The sequence below is a fragment of the Epinephelus lanceolatus genome, chromosome 12 (genome assembly GCF_041903045.1).
Source record: "Epinephelus lanceolatus isolate andai-2023 chromosome 12, ASM4190304v1, whole genome shotgun sequence".
NCBI classification, from domain to species: domain Eukaryota; kingdom Metazoa; phylum Chordata; class Actinopteri; order Perciformes; family Serranidae; genus Epinephelus; species Epinephelus lanceolatus.
This window is the reverse complement of record NC_135745.1, coordinates 34,169,634-34,190,230: the sequence shown is the minus strand read 5'-3', so window position 1 is coordinate 34,190,230 and position 20,597 is coordinate 34,169,634. Positions and strand designations below refer to the sequence as shown.

General features: G+C 40.3%; 2 protein-coding genes across 4 annotated transcripts; both read left to right on the top strand.

Moving 5' to 3' along the window:
• Positions 1-618: 618 nt before the first annotated feature.
• kif2c (kinesin family member 2C) lies at positions 619-9,828 on the top strand. Of its 3 annotated transcripts, none has more exons than XM_033649995.2 (23): positions 619-683; positions 882-960; positions 1,059-1,153; positions 2,377-2,478; positions 2,761-2,809; positions 2,895-2,930; positions 3,924-4,070; positions 4,409-4,531; positions 4,897-4,994; positions 5,077-5,172; positions 5,268-5,322; positions 6,241-6,403; positions 6,725-6,815; positions 6,922-6,985; positions 7,142-7,233; positions 7,338-7,480; positions 7,594-7,807; positions 8,376-8,486; positions 8,662-8,729; positions 8,811-8,889; positions 8,984-9,064; positions 9,179-9,272; positions 9,643-9,828. In XM_033649995.2, exons 2-23 carry the CDS (start codon positions 900-902, stop codon positions 9,702-9,704), a joined length of 2,124 nt encoding a protein of 707 aa, XP_033505886.2. In that variant the 5' UTR covers positions 619-683; positions 882-899; the 3' UTR covers positions 9,705-9,828. The 3 variants fall into 3 exon arrangements, with proteins under 3 accessions (XP_033505886.2, XP_033505888.2, XP_033505887.2); XM_033649996.2 differs by having other exon boundaries at positions 664-687; XM_033649997.2 differs by lacking the exon at positions 2,895-2,930 and having other exon boundaries at positions 620-683.
• A 1,881-nt stretch (positions 9,829-11,709) lies between these two features.
• selenot1a (selenoprotein T, 1a) lies at positions 11,710-20,179 on the top strand. The gene is made up of 6 exons (XM_033649537.2): positions 11,710-11,912; positions 14,152-14,262; positions 16,233-16,359; positions 19,146-19,233; positions 19,374-19,540; positions 19,651-20,179. The coding sequence occupies exons 1-5, from the start codon at positions 11,773-11,775 to the stop codon at positions 19,496-19,498; spliced, it is 591 nt and encodes a 196-aa protein (XP_033505428.1). The 5' UTR covers positions 11,710-11,772; the 3' UTR covers positions 19,499-19,540; positions 19,651-20,179.
• Positions 20,180-20,597: the final 418 nt, after the last annotated feature.

The following is a 20,597-nucleotide window of genomic DNA, read 5'->3' as shown; positions in this document are numbered from 1 at the left end:
GAGCAGAAGCTGTCAGAATATTAGAAACTTTGTGATTGGTAACTGTAATTTAATTACATATTTTTTTCTCAATAAGTGCAACAAATTACAGTTACGTTTAATTATGTGTAACTAGTTAGTCCCGAACACTGTTTGGATGTAATTAAATATACTAGCTGTACGAAGAGTTTAAGTGTTTTGGGAAATCTAATCACTCCATGTGGTGACTAATTGCCTATAAATTCTTAACAGTGAATCGGCTATGATGAGCTCATCATATGCTCTTGCATATAAAACATCTTTCTGCAAAGTGGTGACACGGACATCTAAATGGTGCAGTTAAGTACAAAGAATTCTTCCCTCTAAAATGTAACCGTGTGGTGCAAAAGTATAGGGTCACAAGCTTGGTCAAAATCATTTCTGAAGGGCCTTTACATAATGCTATTTTTAGAGACTCCTAATTTGCAATGAATGTTGCAATCACAAAACCTACAGTTTGTGAATTTCAATTTTAAAATCTGATTCTCATTGCAGAGGTAATTCATCACTGTTCCAGGTAGTGGCAGTATAAGGCCCATTTGGCTTTCACCTACACAAAAAAGACATAGAAGAAGAAGACCGCAGACGAGGACCAATCAGATCTTTTAACACCCGGAAATAACATCCGTTTCAATTTGAAACTTTGGCGGCGTTTAATTTGGCAGGTAGGTAAGTTTGCTTGACGCTAGTTAGTGAGAAAAGATTAACAAACTACTTAAAGAAGAATAATATTATTACAGTTCGATTATGTATTGGTTAATTTATCGACGAAAAGAGAATATAGTTCTGTAGCGAACACAACATACCTGCAATATAGCGCTAGTTAAGCTAGCGTTACCTGAATTTTGATTTCTCCGTTACAGCACAGAAAAGGAGCAAAAATGGAGGCCAGCATGTCCAGACTTCTTGTTGGACTGTCTGTAAAAATCAGTCGCAGTGATGGTGAGCTGATGTTTTCTGTTGTATCGTTTACTCTTCAGATAATTACGCTGTATATTGCTAACAAAGCTTGATGTTGACTTGTTGTTTGTGTAAATCAGGTCGAGTTCATCTGGCAATGGTGAAGTCCGTGGATTCCGTTAAGTCCACGGTAATGGTTGAGTGGAATGAAAGAAAGATCTGCCGAGGAAAGGAGGTCAGTAAGTCCATAAAGACAGACAAGACATTTGTTGCATTAGTGATAATGTGAACCTGTCAGGGACGCTGAGAGAAGCCATGAGCCATGACGTTAACGCCTTTATAATAGACATGGCATAATAACATCATTCTTTGTTTTAACATGACTTTGAATGGCCAGGATAAATGATATCTAATCTATCTTATCTAGTTATTAACAGTTACACGAATTTTAAGAGCAAACCGTGACACTACAGACACTATATTTTATACTATAGGCTATTTTTGTCAAAGCTCTCCACACTTACTACAAATCCTTACTCCAGACTACCAAAACATTATGCATCTCTTGCAAAACCAAACAATTCTTGCTAAACTGTTTGCTAAAGTTTTGTTACACATGTACGTAATAAAAACACATACTCACAAGTGAGTAAATAATGGATGAGTCACCCCATTTGTGTGTCTACCCATGAGACTCAACTTATTTATCTGTCCAATATTGGTGTCCGTTGTTGTCAGAACCAAATGTTAACCTGTGATTGATTTGTAAGTGATACAATCCTGTTGGGGGTCACGGGGGGCTGGTGGGGGCCTATCCCAGCTGACACTGGGCGAGAGGCGGGGTACACCCTGGACAGGACAGCAGAATATTGCGGGGCTGACACATAGAGACAGACAACCATTCACACTCACAGTCACCAATTAACTTGACGTGCATGTCTTTGGATTGTGAGAGGAAGCCGGAGTACCCGGAGAAAACCCACACTGACACGGGGGGAGCATGCAAACTCTGCACAGAGGCTCCCACCCCGAGGTTCCCGAGGAACCCTCTTGCTGTTAGGCGACAATGCCAACCACTGCACCACCATGCTGCCTGATGGTTTACAGTTTTGCAAATAAAGTGTGTTTTAAGATTACCAACTGAGTGTAAAGCAGAGAATGTGCATTCAGTCTGGTTTCAGAGATAGTGCTTTGAGAAACATTGTTAGTGCGTAAGTATCAAAGCAGCCACAGCAGCGACTCTGTTAAGAACACTAAAGTCAGTCATTCGGTAGTTTATAATAATGCATATCAATGGGGTTACAGTTATTTCATACAGGAGACAAACGTATATGTGGATACTGATATAGATTCAACCAGTGTTGGACCTGTTCATATGAAACACCTGTCACTTATGTTTGTCTTGTATCCTGTGTTGACATCTAACATGATTTAAGGTGTGCTTTTTTGTAATTTTAGGTTGAAGTGAATGAGTTATGTATACTCAATCCTGAACTTTTGGACCATATAAAGGCTGTCACTAACCATGCTGTAGACCCACCCTCTCCTGCTCCAGACAAGGTAAGTGTCACCTTTTGTTTCCACAAAAACAAAGCACTAGAGCCGCTTGTTGTCAGTGTCAACTGACTGGACCGTATTTCTAAGAAATGGAACATTTCCACGTTCAAAAGTTTAACTTCACAGTTGGGATCAAATAATCCCATCTTAGTTGCTTCCTTGTTTTGTCTCTCCTATGTTGCTCTCAAAAAATGTCAAAGTTAAAAGGGGTCATCATTGTAAAGCATCAAAATAAATGATGCAATGAGCAATTTTTTCCCCTCTCTCCTTTTGCCTTCTCTGTAGAAGTATGAGGGCCGTCTTCGCTCATCCAGGATTCCTGCCCCTGCCTCCTGTATGTAAATATATTGCACTATTTGTTTGTTTTAGATTGCCATGTCTTGTACTTTGGCTCCTAACAACTCGTTTCCTCCCAAAAGCCTCTGCTCCAGCAGTCAACAAAGCTGAAGAGTCAGGTCAGCATGGCATGCGTGCTCCTCTCACTAAAGCAAATGAGTCGTATTTTCTAATCACTCCTTTGTTAATGGGATCAGGGTGTAAGAGCAAAAAATCCACCATCCTTGGAGAGCTGAACTCTGCACAGATTTCGTCTTCTGATTATTCATAAAGAATCATCTGCTTTGGTTTAATGATTAGTGGCACAGGTATGCAAATGGACAACTTTGGGTACTGGGCAATTCTGGTCTGACAGTACTATCATTTGTAACAACATGTTTATCCAATTCGTGTCTAGTTGACTGTGATGATACAGTGCACTGATGTGAATATTTAATCACCTGGCTGCCACATTTTAGTTGATGCTTTTCTGCACCTGTGTTAATCTCTCATTTTTCACTTCTGTCACTGTGGTTGTCAGGAGGATCTTGTCTCCAGGGTGTCTGCAGGTCCTCAAAAAGTCTTGAATTCAATTTTATAAATCTTAGGCCTTAAATATAATGTCTTAGTTTTTTATTTTATAAAGCGTTTGTGAAAGTACACATCTCTGATGTTATAAAAAAAATTTGAACCTGATATTGTCTTTTACTTTATACTTGTACGTAGCCGTTGGCAACTCCCTCTAAGAACCATATTCCTTCATAAAACCTATGTCTGCAGAGGACCACATATATGTTCTTACTTTTATACTTACTTGCAATGCTTGAAAAAGAAAGGATTTGTCCAAAATCAGTTTTAAATTTGGTTTAATAAAAGACCTTGAAAGGGTCTTGAAAACTTTAAATGTAGATATCTGATACCTGTAGACACCCTGGTTTCATCTAATGGCAAATCTGTTGCTGTGGCCACTTTAGATTTGGTAGACTACAGACACATACATTTCCATTGTATTGGTTTGGATTACATTTAACCTCAGAAACCATGCAAGCAGTATTTAACAATACTTACTCCAAGGCTGCTTAAGACACTGACCCTCACTGCAGGTGTCTGACTTTGATTTGTCTTACTTTCAGTTGCCAATCGGTCTCAGACCAGGCAGACGTGTATGTTCCAGGCCCCGGCCCCTGTTCCAGCACCAGTCCCCACCTCTGAGTCTGCGCAGGTGAACCTAGAGACGGTCCACCCTGATGTCCCCTCTTCATCAGTCCTGACAAACTCTGGTTCGTAGTGATCTTCTGAAAACATAATTGAAAAAGAAGTTGTCCAAAAAAAAACCCCCCAAAATGATACATGCTACATATTTCTTTCATTTAACATTTGGGTGTTGTTGCCAGTGAGTGGTAATTATGAGACCTTACCATACAGTATATTTTGCACATCCGCATTGTTACACATTGGTTGTAGTATCACAAGATATGGAACATGTTGTTGCATGCACAAGAGTTGTTTTTCAGGTGTTTTCCATGTACAACATAATCTTTTACTGCTTTCTTTGTCCAGTTATTTCAAGACCTATGTCATCTTTATAAACCCAAGTGCACCCTTTTGCCTTATCTAGCGATTCCTAATCAGCAGCACAGAAAGAATGAGGCCAAACCAGCTCAGTCGCTGCCTTATGTGCGTGAGGCGAAAAAGGAAAATGATGAACCTGAGAGAATGCCACCTGCACCTGCAGTGAAAGGTTAGTGACAAATTTGAAATGATATCATGTGTATCCACTGCATTACTTCGACCTATAGATATAGATATATATATACAATTCAGAAAGAGAGAAAGCTCTACACATTAATGTCACAAGTGCAGCCTCCCTTCTCCTGCAAAGGATTGTTTTTTGTTTTAAATAAAGAGATGTGGAGATTAGGCACACATAGATAGTATCAGCTCTATGTTCTATAAGAAGAATGAACAGGTGGTGCATGTTATGAGACACATACCTGTTCTGTGATTAGACTTGTTAGATATTGCAGGGATGACAATAAGATGTGAGTTCACTGGGTGTTTATTTTCATCTGACACCATCATCTTCATCATCTCTGTGCACTGTAGGCAGAAGAAAATCAGTGGCTCCCCAAGAGATAAACAAAGGCAACAAAAGGCTGTCTTGCGTTGTAAAGCCCTCTAACGTTCAGACCAAGAGGGGAAAGGTGAGATATTTTTACTCATTCTGCCATTTATCTTTTTTTCAAAATTGGAAAACACATTTTACATTCTCTTGCATCCTTTCAGTTTGGGGAGGCTCCTCGACCAAACCAAAAGTTCTACGAGATGATCCAAGACTTCAGAGAGACCCTGGAAATAATCCCCTTAGCAACTACTGACCATGCAAGTTTGGACTCGAGATGAATGTGCCATGTATGAAGCTGTAAATTGGTGTGCCATTATAGCCCGTACTTACAGCATGTGTTCTGTTTTTACAGATTGAACCTCACAGGATTTGTGTGTGCGTTCGCAAGCGGCCCCTTAACAAACAAGGTATATTTGGAGTGATGTCTAACATCCTGTATACAGTATCATTTGAATTCAAAGGAGTAATTACAGTGTATGCTTGATATTTTCAGCCTGGTCCCTATTTTTCCATGTTTTTGTGTGTAAGTGACTAATAGGGAAAACAGGTTTGAAATTCGTCCGGAATATAGCGATAGGATACAGGCTGCAGTCTAACCACTCGGGGCATGTTTACACCATCAGTTTACATCCACCAAAAGTGCTTGATTATTAACCTAAGTGTCTGACAGCGTACGGAAGGTATCTCTACAGAGGTCGACTTTTTTGTTATAGAGTAAGATCCTTTTTGCATAACCAGAAACAGCCCAGAAATTGCTATCGTCAAACCCACCAGACTCCTTTTGAATAAACAATGATTTTATCATTTTAAAAACACTTTATTCATAGTCGACAGCAACAAAAGAAAATGTCTTGACCGTCTATCCACTGTTCCAACAGTTGCCAACTCTGGTTTGGTTGAAATAAACCTTTAACTCACCAGGTTAGACGTGAAGATATGCTGGCTCTATACACGCTAAAATTACTGTCTATTTAAATGGAGTCTGGTGTAACAAAAAGGTCTGTCTGCTTTCTACAAGTTGTCAGAAACTTAAAATAATCTGAGCCAGTCAGTGGCAAAAACAAGTGCTTTCAGTGGACATGAATAGACGGCGTGAACATGCTCCGAGTGGTTACATTGCAGCCTGTTTTGCGGCTGCAGCACTCTGGCTCAATGCTGGACCATTTTCAAAAATTCTCTTTAGTCACATAGACACAAAAACATGAGAAAATAAGGTCCACGGTGCAGAATACCAAACTTAACTCTTTAATGGCGTGCACAAAAATATTAGTTATCGTTTGACAGTTTTTTTTTAATGTTGAGTTTGACATTCTTGTGTATTTCAGAGATTAATAAAAAGGAGATAGATGTCGTGTCTGTACCTGGAAACGGTGCGCTGCTGGTCCATGAGCCAAAACAGAAGGTGGACCTCACCAAGTACTTGGACAACCAAATGTTCCACTTTGACTACTCCTTTGATGAGACCGCCACCAACGACCTGGTCTACAAGTAATGACCTGATTTGTCCTTTTTATTTAGCAGTAAGGTGGATCTGATAGCAGGTTCTTTGTTTTCTGAATTTCTTCCAAGGAGCTATATGATTTTAAGGGATTTCCCATCTGTCAGTTCACAGGAGCAAAAAAAAAAAAATTCAACATGTAGGAAAGTGTAGATAGCTGTCTTTAATATCATAGTATTTGTTCAGTAATGTGTCTGAAATATTAATCAGGAGTAAGAATGTTGTAAACTTAAGGTGCACAACTCATTATTCTCTCTTTCTTGGTTTTGCAAAGGGTTCAAATTATGACAGGTGTTATTTGTTTTCTTCAGATTCACAGCCAAACCTTTGGTGCAGTCTATTTTTGAAGGCGGCATGGCAACATGTTTCGCCTATGGCCAGACTGGAAGTGGGAAGACTCATGTAAGCCTCCGCATGCTGTGTGGCATTGACTTATCTTGAAGCAGCGTTTTCATTTTGAAAGTTTGATATATTTCTTTTTTGTTTGTTTGGCACATTTTCTCCCCAGACGATGGGAGGAGATTTCACAGGGAGGCAGCAGAACAGTGCCAAAGGAATCTACGCCTTGGCAGGTAGGACCACAACCATCCACCCACCATGCACTTAACATAGAAGAAATATTTAATATGGTTATCACATTAAGATGATAAATAGGACTATTCAGTTTTTTTATCTTCATAATACGTATTTGATCCAGTTGATTCAGGAGTACTATCTTTCCCTTCTAGCCCAGGATGTTTTCGCCTATCTGAACCACAGGAGGTATTCTAACCTGGAACTCTGTGCCTATGTGAGCTTCTTCGAGATTTACAATGGAAAAGTAAGAAAACCTTCCACCTTCATGGACATATTTACTGGGATTGTTTGACATAAAAAACAGCTTATGAAAGTTATTCTAAAAGAGAAGCACACTTATCGATTTAGGTGTATGACCTGCTGAATAAGAAGGCAAAGCTCCGTGTGCTGGAGGATGACCGGCAGCAGGTCCAGGTGGTGGGCCTGGAGGAGGTCTATGTGGCCACAGCAGAAGAGGTCATCAAGATGATCCAGGCGGGCAGTGCGTGCAGGTAGTTAAGTGTTAAGAATGTGTATGTTACGATCTGTGTCATTCTTCAGCTCAGAAAACATATAACATTAACTCGGCTGCCTTCCCTTTCCCTCTGTCCGACTCTTTCTCCAGAACATCAGGCCAGACCTCCGCCAATGCCAACTCATCCCGCTCTCATGCCATCCTGCAGATTGTCCTGCGGCGCAATAACCGTGCCAACACGCTGCATGGCAAGTTTTCCCTCGTCGATTTGGCTGGCAACGAGCGCGGCACAGACGTCAGCAGCAACGACCGCAGCACTTTAGTGGAGACTGCCGAGATCAACCGCAGCCTGCTGGCTCTCAAGGTATACTATCGCTGCTGTGGAGGTGTGCACCAGGCCCCCAGGAAGTCCGTCACATGATGCCTTTGGGCCCAAAAAGACTTTTTTCCATAGACTTTCATTGGGAAAGAGATGTCTGTAAATCGGTAGATAGATTTTTTTGAGTGTCACAACCTCCGCAAGATGACACATTTCACTACCGGGATTTGATCCATTCGATCAGATAACTTTTCCAAAGTCTAGAAGAGCTCCACAATAAAATTAGTTTGTCCCCATCAAGTTAGTGGAGGGCTAATTTGGAAGTTAGCCACTCAGCTGGCAAAGTTTCCGGAGTGTTCACTCTGGGCAACATGATGCAGAAGATCTGGGTCATTTTATACCTGCAAAGTTGAACTTTTTTGGCTTCATTCATTCAAGTAACTGTGGCTGAAGAGTGAGAAGAGACAGTTTTCTCTCCTTCATCTCAGCTAGGGTGCTTATAAAACAATCCTGGCACTCAAGTTGAGACTGTAATGAAGATTGAAATGCTTCAATTGCTTAAGTCAAGACATTTAATAGAAAATCACACCTCACATGCTCTTGTGTCCTGTAGGAGTGTATTCGTTCACTGGGAATGAACAGCGATCACATTCCTTTCCGGATGAGCACTTTGACCAAAGTCCTCAGGGATTCCTTCATCGGAGAAAAGTCCAGGACCTGCATGGTACGTTAAAATTTACTCTCTGTTTGGCTTTTGGTGTATCATGGTCTGACTGCAGTGTAATGAATGATGTAGATGCACGGCATACAAGAACAAACTCTGTTGTGAATATCAATATGCATGTGCGTGCTGAAATACAGAATGTATGCACACGTGTTTTCCCTTTGTTATTCCATAGATCGCGATGGTGTCACCAGGCATGACTTCATGTGAATACACGATGAACACACTACGTTATGCTGACAGGTACATATTTAGCTTATATTATAAAGATGATGTCATGATTGGGAGTGTATAACTCTTGAAACGTTTGCCAATCTTTCACAGAGTGAAGGAACTGAAAGGCAACGCCAAGTCCAATGGAGCGGCTAAGGCAGAAGAGCCTGTGAATAGCTCCACAGAGGAGGTCAGCTTGCACAAGATCAGTCCAAATCAAAATTGATATGGATTACATTGTATGTTTAATTTGCTAAAGTTTTTGCTGTTCTTGTGTGTTGTAGGAATCTGTTGAGGACACCAGTGTATATGATGCCATAACCCAAGTGGCAGAGCTGGAGGAGAAGGTTTACACGGAGTTCCAGGTAGAGTATGCTCAAAACTGCTCTGCTGTATGGCACACAAGACAAGTAATAATGCATTTCTTTTTTTTTACTGGCTTTGTAAGTCATCACACTTTTATCATGTTTGTGTCTCAGAGGGGTAATGAACTCTTCAATGCAATGGGGCAGACCTCGTACAATATCGAGGCAGGACTTCCAGACCTGATGGATCACGCAAAGAAATTACTGGGTTTGTACAAACACCAGCTTGATCTGCTTTTTTCTTTCTGTCCATTAGTTTAGCATTATACTCCAAACTAAATCAGATTTAGCCCTCTTGGACTGCTGCTGAACACGACGCAGCAAACTGTACCATTATTCCCTCTGACACTTGAACTTTGTTTGGTCACTTCCTTATTATAAAGCCCAAACCTCACCTGAGCACTGTGGGGATACACTCACATAAACGTCCCTAAGGAGGACACAGGAGAAACCTCTTGCTGACCGGATCAAATGTCATGACAAGTGCCAGGACAAATCTGCATTATATAAAGAACTTTAATCTGTGTGGATACATGTGCTTTACCATTTATTCATTCTGTTCGATCTGTCACCCACAGACACGGTACTGGCTTTGCAGACTGCCGTGGACCAGGAGAGAAGGGCAAGGCAAAGCTTCTAAGAACCCACTGACCTACTCATAAATTGCATTTATTGAAAATGTCTGTTTTAACAGCTTGATTTTAATGTGTTAATGACTGTACTAAATAAATAAAAAGTTTTGGGACACTACTTCATTTAACATATTTAACTCTCCAGGAATTTCTTATATATTATTAGTTTAATGCTAATGTGGACGCAGCAGCAGAAATTCAGTTAAAATTATTTAATTTTACTACTTTATTACCGTTTGAAGTAACCGTACTTTCCTTGAGAATGAACATTTTATGCTTTGTAATTTTACCTCGCTACCTTTTTTAGGCAAATATACTTTGACTCGATAATTACAGTAATTAATTACTTAGATTAGTGATACAACTTCAATCAGTAAATAAATTATGATGTAGAGATTAAAACAAAACATTATTGGTCCCCAGCAGATGAAGTAGTTAAAATTAGGTTGACCTCTACCAGCTTCAATAACTGATGTACACATTATGCATAAATAATTACAATCCAATTATATAATATAATATAATATACTCACTGCCTAATGAGTACTTTTAGTTTTGGTACTTGAAGTATATTTCTGTGGCAATATCTTTATACTTATACTCAGGTAAACATTTCAACTTATGACTTTTACTTGTAGCAGAATATTTCTACACTGTGAAATTGTATTTACCTAAGTACGAGATCAAGAGAGCACAAATGGCTCCAGTCAAAAGAATTTATTTTATCAGATATTAAACAAGGCAGACTAGAAAACATGCACCACCCATAAACTCCAGTGAAAATGTGGCATGTGTATAGCATATTAATTTAAATGAAATACAGTAGTTAATTTTTGGACACAAATAAAGCTGTAATTGAACAGTTCGGCTTGAGTATTTGGACTGAAATTGAGTTGGCAGTTCATGGATTGGCCCCTTTTCCACAACAACAAAAAAAGTAAGAGGAGAGAGGTGATTGTACTTACAATATCCTTGTCTGCAAATTTCACCAACCGTCTATATTCTTTTATAATGTTTTTACATTAATATGTGTTACACTGAATAATGCCTTCAAACGGCCCAGATCGAGCTGACGTGGGGAGCTAGCGAAAGACTTAGGATGTGTTACTACATTTGGTTTTCAAAATAAGGTGTTATAAAAAAACACAACATTATGGATTAAGTGTAGAAAGTTTCTTTTTACCAGACAATGAGTTTTTAAGGAGATGTAGTTTACCTTGACATGTTTCTACTGTCACTTGTTCAGTCTTGTTCAGAAACGTCATCTGACGTGCGTCGTGACGTGTCTTTATCAGCTGGTAGTGTCTCGGAGGCGTGACCAGCCTGGCAATCCGACAGATTTGCCAGGCTGGTCACGCCCCCCCGCTGCCCGGTGTTCTTTGGAGGAGAGAGTCCCAGGTGTGCGACAGCATGAAAGTCCCCTCATACCGGTTGATGGTGTCCCTGCTTTCCGATCCAATGACTGGAAATCGGATCGGAAAGCAACAAGTTCAAATGTTGGATCAGGGAGGCCATAGAGAACAAAATGAACCTAATTACACTACAACATTATGGAAATACAATAAATTGGATTATATTCAGTAAAAGTGTAAAATGAATTACCGGTGTCCCTTATACATTAAAAAATAAATACTACTAACTTGTGAGGAATATGTCTTTATTCTTTAATTTTTGGGTTGCTGGAAATAAAAATTAATAAGATCATTCCTGATGTTGAGGACATGTCTGACAACATAGAGACACAAAACTCAAGTATTTTTATTGTATCAGTATTTAGAGATATTCCAAAGCAAAAGTCCCATATTACTACCTTGAAATATGAAACTTGTGCCATGAAAAAATAAATAAATAAATCAAATTGGGCCCCTGAACTAAAATGAGTTTGACACCCCTGGCGCATACAGTCTTGTAGTTTAGTTCAACAGCCACACCAGTAGGGGGCGCTAAAGGTAGGAACCAGCTGTGTTTAAAATCCGAGATTAGAGCAAGAGGAAAAGGAGGGACCAACCAGTAACGACATGTACGGATTAACCTGCCGCTCCATCCGACAGAGTGAGGAAACAAGCCCCGGAACGGATGGCGATGAAGTGGTTGCGTTTTTCGCTCCTCGTCTTGGGGGTTTTCTCGCTGTGCTGCGCCACGTCTGGTGACAGCAGCGGCGTGAAGAAGATGAAGATGCAGTTTGCGACGGGACCACTCCTCAAGTTTCAAATATGGTAAGCAAAACAGCGAAAATCTGGCGAGTCATTGCGAGCTAGCTAAACTCCCCGGCTAACAACATCGTAGGCCGAAAAAATGACAGAAGCTAACTAACGTTAACCGGAGGGTCGTTTATATTATAAAACAGGAGAGTGAGCGGTAAAGTCACGTTAGTTATAAAGTAGCTGAACTGCTCAACCATTGTCTAATCACACGAGTAGAATAAATGTAGAAGTTTCTGCTTTTTTTTGGCGACTTCTCGTGAATATTTCGACGAAAACATGGCCCCGCTTCCGCTGTCAAACATGCGAGTTAATGTTAAATCCAGTGATTGTATCTGGTGTCCACGAGTTAACCTTGCATAACCCTGGTCTCTACATTGTACTAGCAATATTAATATTTAAAGTCACGTTAAAAATACTCCGTCTCTCTGGAAATACTTTATCTTATTTAAACAATTTGCCCTTGAATTTTCCAAACCGTGCCGAAAAGTTAAAGCCAACCTAGCTATCGTTAGCTAATTTACATCAACATTAACAATATGTGTTCTTCGTGAATGTCTATGTGTTGACGTATGCCAATAAGAGTGTCATGTGATTTCAAGATGCTAATATGCAAAGAAGTGTGACTTAAGTAAACAAGACAAAATATACATTTGCATTGTAAATTGCTGCTTTTATCTTAACCAAACATGCAGCAAACAGGAGCATGTAGTGTTGTAATGTAAAGGAGAACACCACATAGATTAATAACTCTTGTGTTATTTTCATGGCCTAGGAAAGCTCAGTCAGTATTTGTGAACATCCGTTACTCTCTGTCAAAGCCAGAAACCAGAGAAGTAAGTCTCAAACTTGTGATGTTATAAGGCAGTGGCTCTCAAATGGTGTGCCAACATGCTAATGTAGGTGAGCCGTGGGATTTTGTGATTACCACACATTGTTGTTGCAGTATTCAAATGGACCTATACAGAAAGTTATGATTGAAATTTTAATTGACTGTATAAGTGTATGTGCACACCCATTTCCTCATAAAGAGGCAAACTGTAGTAAAAAACTGTCATTTAATTTCAAAAACCTTCACAAGCAACCTATTTGTCCCATTTGCACGTGAGAATAACAAGTGTGTGACACATCAAAAGCCCTTATTGGCAGCCAGTGTGAGGGATGATAACATTTAAAAGGAAAAAACAGTGAGCAGGACAATGGATCGCTTTACTGTACGGAGCAAATTACAATAAAGCACCAGCGAGTCAATAGACAGTATCATGAAAGCTGTCTTTTTGGTCCTATATCATGATAAAAGTGATAACACACATTATACAAGCAACTGTGCACAGACATAAATTAGGGCTGCAACTAACGGTTATTTTCATGGTCGACTAATCTGTCGATTATTTCTTCGATTAGTCGACAAATCATTTTAGCGGAAACTGTGTTACATTGTTGAAATATGTCGGTCTGTCTCTCCCAAACCTCAAAATGATGTCAATTAATGTCTTGTTTTGTACGCACGCCAAAGGGTTTTAGTTCACCATCATGGGAGAGTGTGTAAAGCTCTCAATATTTGAATGTAAGAGTATTCAATAATAAGAGTATGCAATAAGAGTATTTTAGGGTACTTTTACAGTACTTTTCTATGAAAAATGACTCAAACCAATTAGTTGACTACTAAAATAGTCACCGATTATTTTAATAGTCGTTGATTAGTCGACTAATCGTTGCAGCCCTAATATAAATACAGGTGTGCTTTGAGATTTTGGCTTGCCCTTTGGTCTGCCTTGTGCACTAAAAGTTTGAGAACCACTGTTATAGTGTAAAAAGTCTGGAGCTGCTCTATAGACAATGAATGGGACCCTGATTTTGTGGACTCACAGAATGTTTGTTTTCTTTTACCAAATGTGCTTATTCTATTGTAGTGTTCTCAGTTGTGAAACAGAAAATGTACCCAAATATTCACAACAATATTTTTGGACTGGACATAGGAATAACATGTATACATTTTGAAAATGGGTGTAGCTCCCCTTTAAAGTAGAATGACGTGCTGCTAACTGGAATTTCACACTACCATGAAAACTTTCCACTAAGAAGAACAATGACCTACAGATGAAAGTGGGATTCAAATGTGCTAGATCTCAAGGCTAAATTCACAATCTACCCTCAAGATCTCTGTATTGTTATGGCTGCCTTTTGTCCCCGTTTGATGTCGCAGCTGCACACTGTGAATGTCTCCTCTAACAGTGCGTTTGTCTCCTTGCAGCATTTCCTGAGGGTACAAGCGGGTGTTTGAGGAGTACACGCAGGCCTTGTACCAGCGGTACCCAGACATCCGCATTGAAGGGGAGAATTATCTTCCTGTGCCCCTCTATCGGTAAGAGAGAGATTGTCTGCCTTGTTACAAGTGGATTATATCCAGCTTTATTAAAGCAGCCTGAAAGCTGCCTGGGATTAGCTGTGATTCGACTGAGGAAGTGGAATTCTCAAGCAGTCAGGCTTATGTGGCTGTGGATTTATCTTTGGTAGTTTTGTGCACATAGACGAAACTGCTGGCCCTAAAAATGGCTAAATGTAGGTCAAAGGTGCATCATATCATTTAGTTCAATAATTAGTTTTTTGGACTTTATATCATTTGAGCTACTGCAAGAATACTAAGACTACATCCCACAACATACTGTGCAATTATTCCCAATTTACAGTGTATTTTTTTCCTGTGTGTCACTACAGTACGAACCAGTACATGTAGGTGTAGAGAACAAGATGTGAAGTCATTCAATAAGGGGGTAACACTCTGGGAACTTCAGGGTGTCCAACAATGATAATCCCCCCCTGTTTCAGCTTTCTTTTACTGGCTGCCCGTCTGTGTCAGAACTGATTTTAAAATGTCAGTCTTTACTTTTAAGGCCCTTAATGGTATGGCACCAAGCTACCTGTCTGAGCCTCTTAATGATTACTCACTAGCCTGAGGTCGTGGCGATAAGGCTGTGTTGGCTGTTACGTGGTCAAGGCTGAAGACATAATGGTGACAGGGTGTTTGCTGTTAGAGCTCCGACCCTTTGGAATAGCTTACGTGATAAACTTTGACTAGAAAAGTCACTGCCCTCTTTAAAATCGTCTCCTAAGTCTCACTTTTATCATCTGACTTTTTTTAAAATTTTATTATCTGTTCCTATGGTTTTTATTCTACTATGTGTCACTTTTGTCTGTTGTGTTTATTAATGTTATTTATTGGCTCTGACTTTGTATTTAATGGTTCTTTTGCTTTCTTTTATTTTTAAGGGTTGTTTGAAAGATGATATATACATTAAGTTATTTACCTATTTATTTATTACCTTAAAATAATGCACCCTGGATGTATTTTTAACAGGTATCTATTCTAATCCCAAGAAGGTACAGTATAACCACTACTGAGCAACAAAGCTTGAAGTTTGGGGGAAGATGGGGTCGACTGGAGTTCTATTACTTTATAAATCTGCTTTGATTTATTTCAGAAATCCCATACAAAACACTACACAGGAAGAGGAGGGATACAGACAATGAGGAACTATTTCTGTCAGAAATACAGACTAGAATTTTGACTCTCACATTTTAATTCATGTAATATAGTCGATGGGATTGTAAAGCATCAGTTGCTGTATTTGGAATCAGCACCCGAGTCTTGATATGAGACTCGTTTGTGCACTTGTCCCAGGTGTTGTAGTTAAGGTGTGGTGTGACTGAGACCCTCAGGTCCTCATCAGTTGAGCTCTTAATAAACACTCCAGAGATTATCCCCATTAAAGAAAGGCCACAGTATCACACCTTGGGCTTCAGATTCCCCAGACAGTGAGATTTTGTTGTGTCTGTCTCTGGCCCACTGACGGGTTGTAGTTCAACCAGTTAGACATTAAGGTTTAAAGGTAGTAAAAAGCGGAGTAAACAGGATGCAGGCTCTGTGTTACAGATTGGTAAGTGTGATAGTGTTAAAGAGGTATCACTTAATTTTAAGGTGTACATTTTCCCTGCAGAATCATGATCACTGTTGAAATGCGTATGGGAGGAAGTCAGTGGTACAGGCTTGTCTCCAAATCCTTGTTTATTCTACACTATGAAGCTTAATTTGTATAAACTGAGGCCACGCCTTTAACTGTCAGCACAGTTTTAATCTCAAATGAATATGTTTACTTTGACACCTGAGAATTATGTTTATTGAACATTACCAGCCTACATTAAGCCAAACTACAGGCTCACATCTTTCAGGATAATTGTAATACATCCTGAAGGCTTTGGACTGATTTGATATCTATAAAAGCCTCTGTGTCTAAGAATTATATTATAAGCCAGTGTCTTGTTTTATTTCCTCAGACATGTTGCTTCCTTCCTGTCTGTGTTCAAACTGCTGGTGATTGGGCTGATTATTATCGGCAGGGACCCATTCGCCCTCTTCGGTATGCAAGCCCCAGGCATCTGGGAGTGGGGCCAGGGAAACAAGGTAAGGTTTACTATGGAAGTCATTATTGCTCAGATCCTACGGGAGAGTGTGCACTGTGGTCTTCATGTGTGGCAGCGGGATGTAGTCAGGATTGTTTCTACGATGCAGCCAAGCATTTGTTTTGCATGTAATCACCGTTGATATCGCAAAGAGGCATGGATTGAATCTAGAAAGGAGGAAAAGAGGGCTTTAGTTCTGGCTGTGTCTCAAATACGGTTGTGTACATGCACACTGCCAAGTTCAACCCCAGCCCATGGGATTTCATTAGCTGTTCATTCAGGGTCTTCGGGTTGTGTTGTTTTGTTTTGCTTGGATTTGTTATCCCCAGTGTTACAGGCATGCCAGAGGCTCAGAGGAAGAATGGCCAGTGACTGCTAACATCAGATATTAGCAAATAAAACAATCTTGTGTTCAACAGAAAGCTGAGGCTGATAAAATGTGATGTGGTCTCGGTAGTCAAATGGATTACAAACAGAAAACCCTGCAATTGCGCACAGAATAGATAAAAAGACCCAGCAAGCATTTGGTGTGGATTTACTTTGCTAATAAATTAGCTTTTTTATCGCAGCTACAATTTGACCAATAACAGAACTAGCCTGAGGGTCTCCTGCTTTGTGGGTGTATTTAAAACTGCTGTAGGTAAATTTTCAAGATGATTTCTGTAATATTTTGTTAAACTGTCTTTTACAGCCTGACAGTTATCAATAAATCAAATGACCTGAGAAACTTAAGTGGGGCAGGCAGTATTCATCCCTTGATATATCAGTTGGGCTGCAATAATAAGTAACCTGTGCAAGCTCAGATGTCTGTGGGTCAACCCATAGTCTGAGTGGGCGGAAGTTCGCTGCATAGATCAGCCTCTCATTGGGCGGAACGAGCCACCCGCTGAAGTCCCGCCAATCTTAAAGTGAGAGTCGGCCCAGCCAGACCTTTCTTTTCTTGAGAAAGGTCTGGTGAGCGAGACTAGTCAACCCACAACCTGCAGGTCAGATGGCTTAAGCTTAGTTCACATTACAAGATATTCACCCCGCAAAATGCGTCGTGGAGACTATCGTAATCTTTTGAGTGTTCATACCTGGCGACGTGTGTTTCTGTCACAGGGAGTCTCGCCAACTGCGTTACAACCTGTGTGTGCACACCACAAGATTTCTCCACGAGCCGCCGCTGACAGAGCCCCAGATATCGCCGTGACGTCACCAAATTTGTTTTTTAACTTGGAGACGACACATCGTAAAGGCATGGACATTCCTCCCAGTGTTGAATCAGATCTGCCTCCAGGGCCTGGGTCCAAACACAACACACTCCCCATGATCCTCTGGACGCCGCCATTGTTGTTGTTGCTTGCCAGCTTGTCAGTGTTGCCAGATCTTGGGAGAGAAACAAGCAACCAGGGCTATGGAAACAAGCCCAAAAGAAGCGACGGATATATATTAGAGAAAGGCGACGTTTAGAGAGCAAGCCCAAATAAGCAACTCCACTTCAGAAACAAGCCCAAAAAAACGCGACCCGTGACTACCAATATTTGTAAGCAACAAAAAAACAAGCCCAAAGTCGTGGCTAATAAGCGGACTTGGGGGGGCAACTTGCTCATAGGCTTGTTCACACATGAGGACTCGTCGTGGCAGACTGTCTGCCAACTCACCTCCGACCCAAGGTGGCTCTCAAGATCCTCTGCGATGTCAAAATCGAGATGAAAATCATGTAATGTGAACTAGGCTTAAGGTAAGCTTGTTAGAAAATTTTGCAAGCGTCAGGCGGATGGGTCATTCAATAACAAACCATGAATAATTAATTAATTATTAATAACCTACAGAATCATTGAGGAATAGTCAACCTTTCACCCTCTCTTCCCTCTTTATGTCTCTCTCAAACACACATACAACAAGCTCAGGGTTTCCGTTATCCATTTTTTAACCAGGACAATTTGTTAAAGTCTGACTTATTTTAATTTCTACAGTCATAATGCCTGGTAAAAGTATTTCCCTCTGAGAATATGTAGGCCTAACACCCTGTCAGCAAACATACTTCTGTCCACAATGAATCTGTTAAACATGCACTTCTGTTGCATCATGTAAACAAACCAGGTAGGATATCAGCCGTGTGTTTGACATCATACTTGCGACATAACCACTTAAAAGATGGGTGAGCACTTGCTGTCTCCCAGTGTTTATCCTTTTTTAAACAAAAAACACGTTTTTATAGCGTCATATTTACTGGAATTGACACACAATAGTCAACAGCAAGTAGGTTGTTATTAGCAATGATCTTAACCAGAAACTTAACTTTCAGCTCTGGTCTGCGGGTTTGTGGGTCAAGCTTAGGTCAGTAATTAATGCATATGTTTGTGGGTCAGGTGGGCCAGGTTGGTGCGGGTTAAAAAGAAAGAAACCTGACTCACCCATCACTACTGTAACGTGTTTGTTGCAGCACTGGCAAATCCTGACATAAAAAACAAACATTTTGCATGTAACTCTTCAGCGGAACTACCAGATTTGTATTGACCAAAAATGCACATGGTTTGTCAGCTATGCGTAAACCTCATCTGGAGTTGCTGCTCATCACTCCAAAGTGTTAATCTGATAGTATACTGTAGCACCGCATTCATCCTGTGGTCTTGGTGTTTCTGTTTTTGCAATCCTTAAACAGTGTCTTTTCAGTGCACTGCTCTTGTGATCCATCACATGAGCATGATGCCAAATTTAAACTGCAAACGTAACTGCTAGTAAATGTGGGAAAAGGATTTGTGCAGAACGTTTTAACCCAAGTTTCTCTCCTGCTTCTTCCAGATATATGCCTGCATGATGGTGTTCTTCCTCAGCAATATGATTGAAAACCAGTTAATGTCCACAGGAGCTTTTGAAATCACATTAAATGGTGAGTCTTTGATTCACAGCATGGGCTTGTTGACTGGCTTCAGATTGATTTGAGTCTTTGTGACATAATGATATTAATGCAGTTGTGTGGTGATGGAACAGAACACAGTGTATTACAGTTACGTAATTGTCTCTTCATAGATGTGCCAGTGTGGTCCAAACTAGAGTCAGGTCACCTGCCCTCCATGCAGCAGCTCGTGCAAATCCTGGACAATGAGATGAAGATGAATGTTCACATGAACACAGGGCCACACCACCACTCCTAACCCTACTCATCACATCCTGGCTGGAGTTAAAAGCCCCTCCATGTAAGCACAGTAGTGTTCACTGCACTGTTTGTTTCTATTCTGTCTTTTGGCCAGTGGAGATACATATGGAGATGTTTTAATTTGATCTTCTTTCTCCTCTTCCTGTGTAGGTTTGAGGTGGGTTTCTCACTGGGCTGTGAAGTGATGTTTATGAAGGTCTGCGCTGAAGGCAGGAAGACTGCTAGCACAGACTAGATGCTCCCATCAGTCTTCACCATGCCCCTTAGAGACATCCCGCCCCTGACGCCAGAGTGGGATCCATTGCAACAGTGCCGGCCATTCTGTCATTTTCTTGTACTATTCATAACTACTGCAGATTTCATCCAGATGATATCAGTGGTCCTGTAAGGAGAGATCTAACATCGATTCATAGAGTCTTTAACTTGTTGCATATAATTGATCTATGTGAATTAAAAAAAAATTGTGTCATTTGTACCACTGAGCCACCCATAGAATTTTAAGTTCATTGTTCTAAAAGTAGCTTAGGCATGTAGAAAATGCAACACTTAAAAACCTGTCATCACTGTTGTGAAAATAACATTGGGGAATTGTGTCTTGGTATGATTTCTGAATAATTTTTATATTTGCATAACTTGAAGGAAGCTCAGAAGATTAATAAAACATATTGTAACTATTTAACTGCGAGGCTCTGGTGTGGTGTTGTGGTTCACTGATTCATGGGGAGTCAGGTGTTGACAGAAATGACATCGTGAGTGGAGATGGTGGATTGCCATCAAGGTTTAAAACATAAAGGGAACCTGATAAGAAAGCAGGAAATGGAGCTCCTTTTTTTTTTTTTCTTCATAAAGCAGACTTCTTGCTTGATTCAGGTCATGAGCGCACATCCTTGAGCCATCTGCTCAGCCTAATCCAATTAGGAAGACTTGATGATCCACAGAGTTCATTAGAAGACAAAACAGATCAAGTGTGAGTACAATGTGGTGATGTCACAGTGCAAACGTCCCTGACAATGAAAAATCCCTTCATTATGACAGGGTTCCTGTAAGTCCTTGAAGTCCTTTACTGTTTGTGATCTTGAGTGACCAAAATCAAGGCC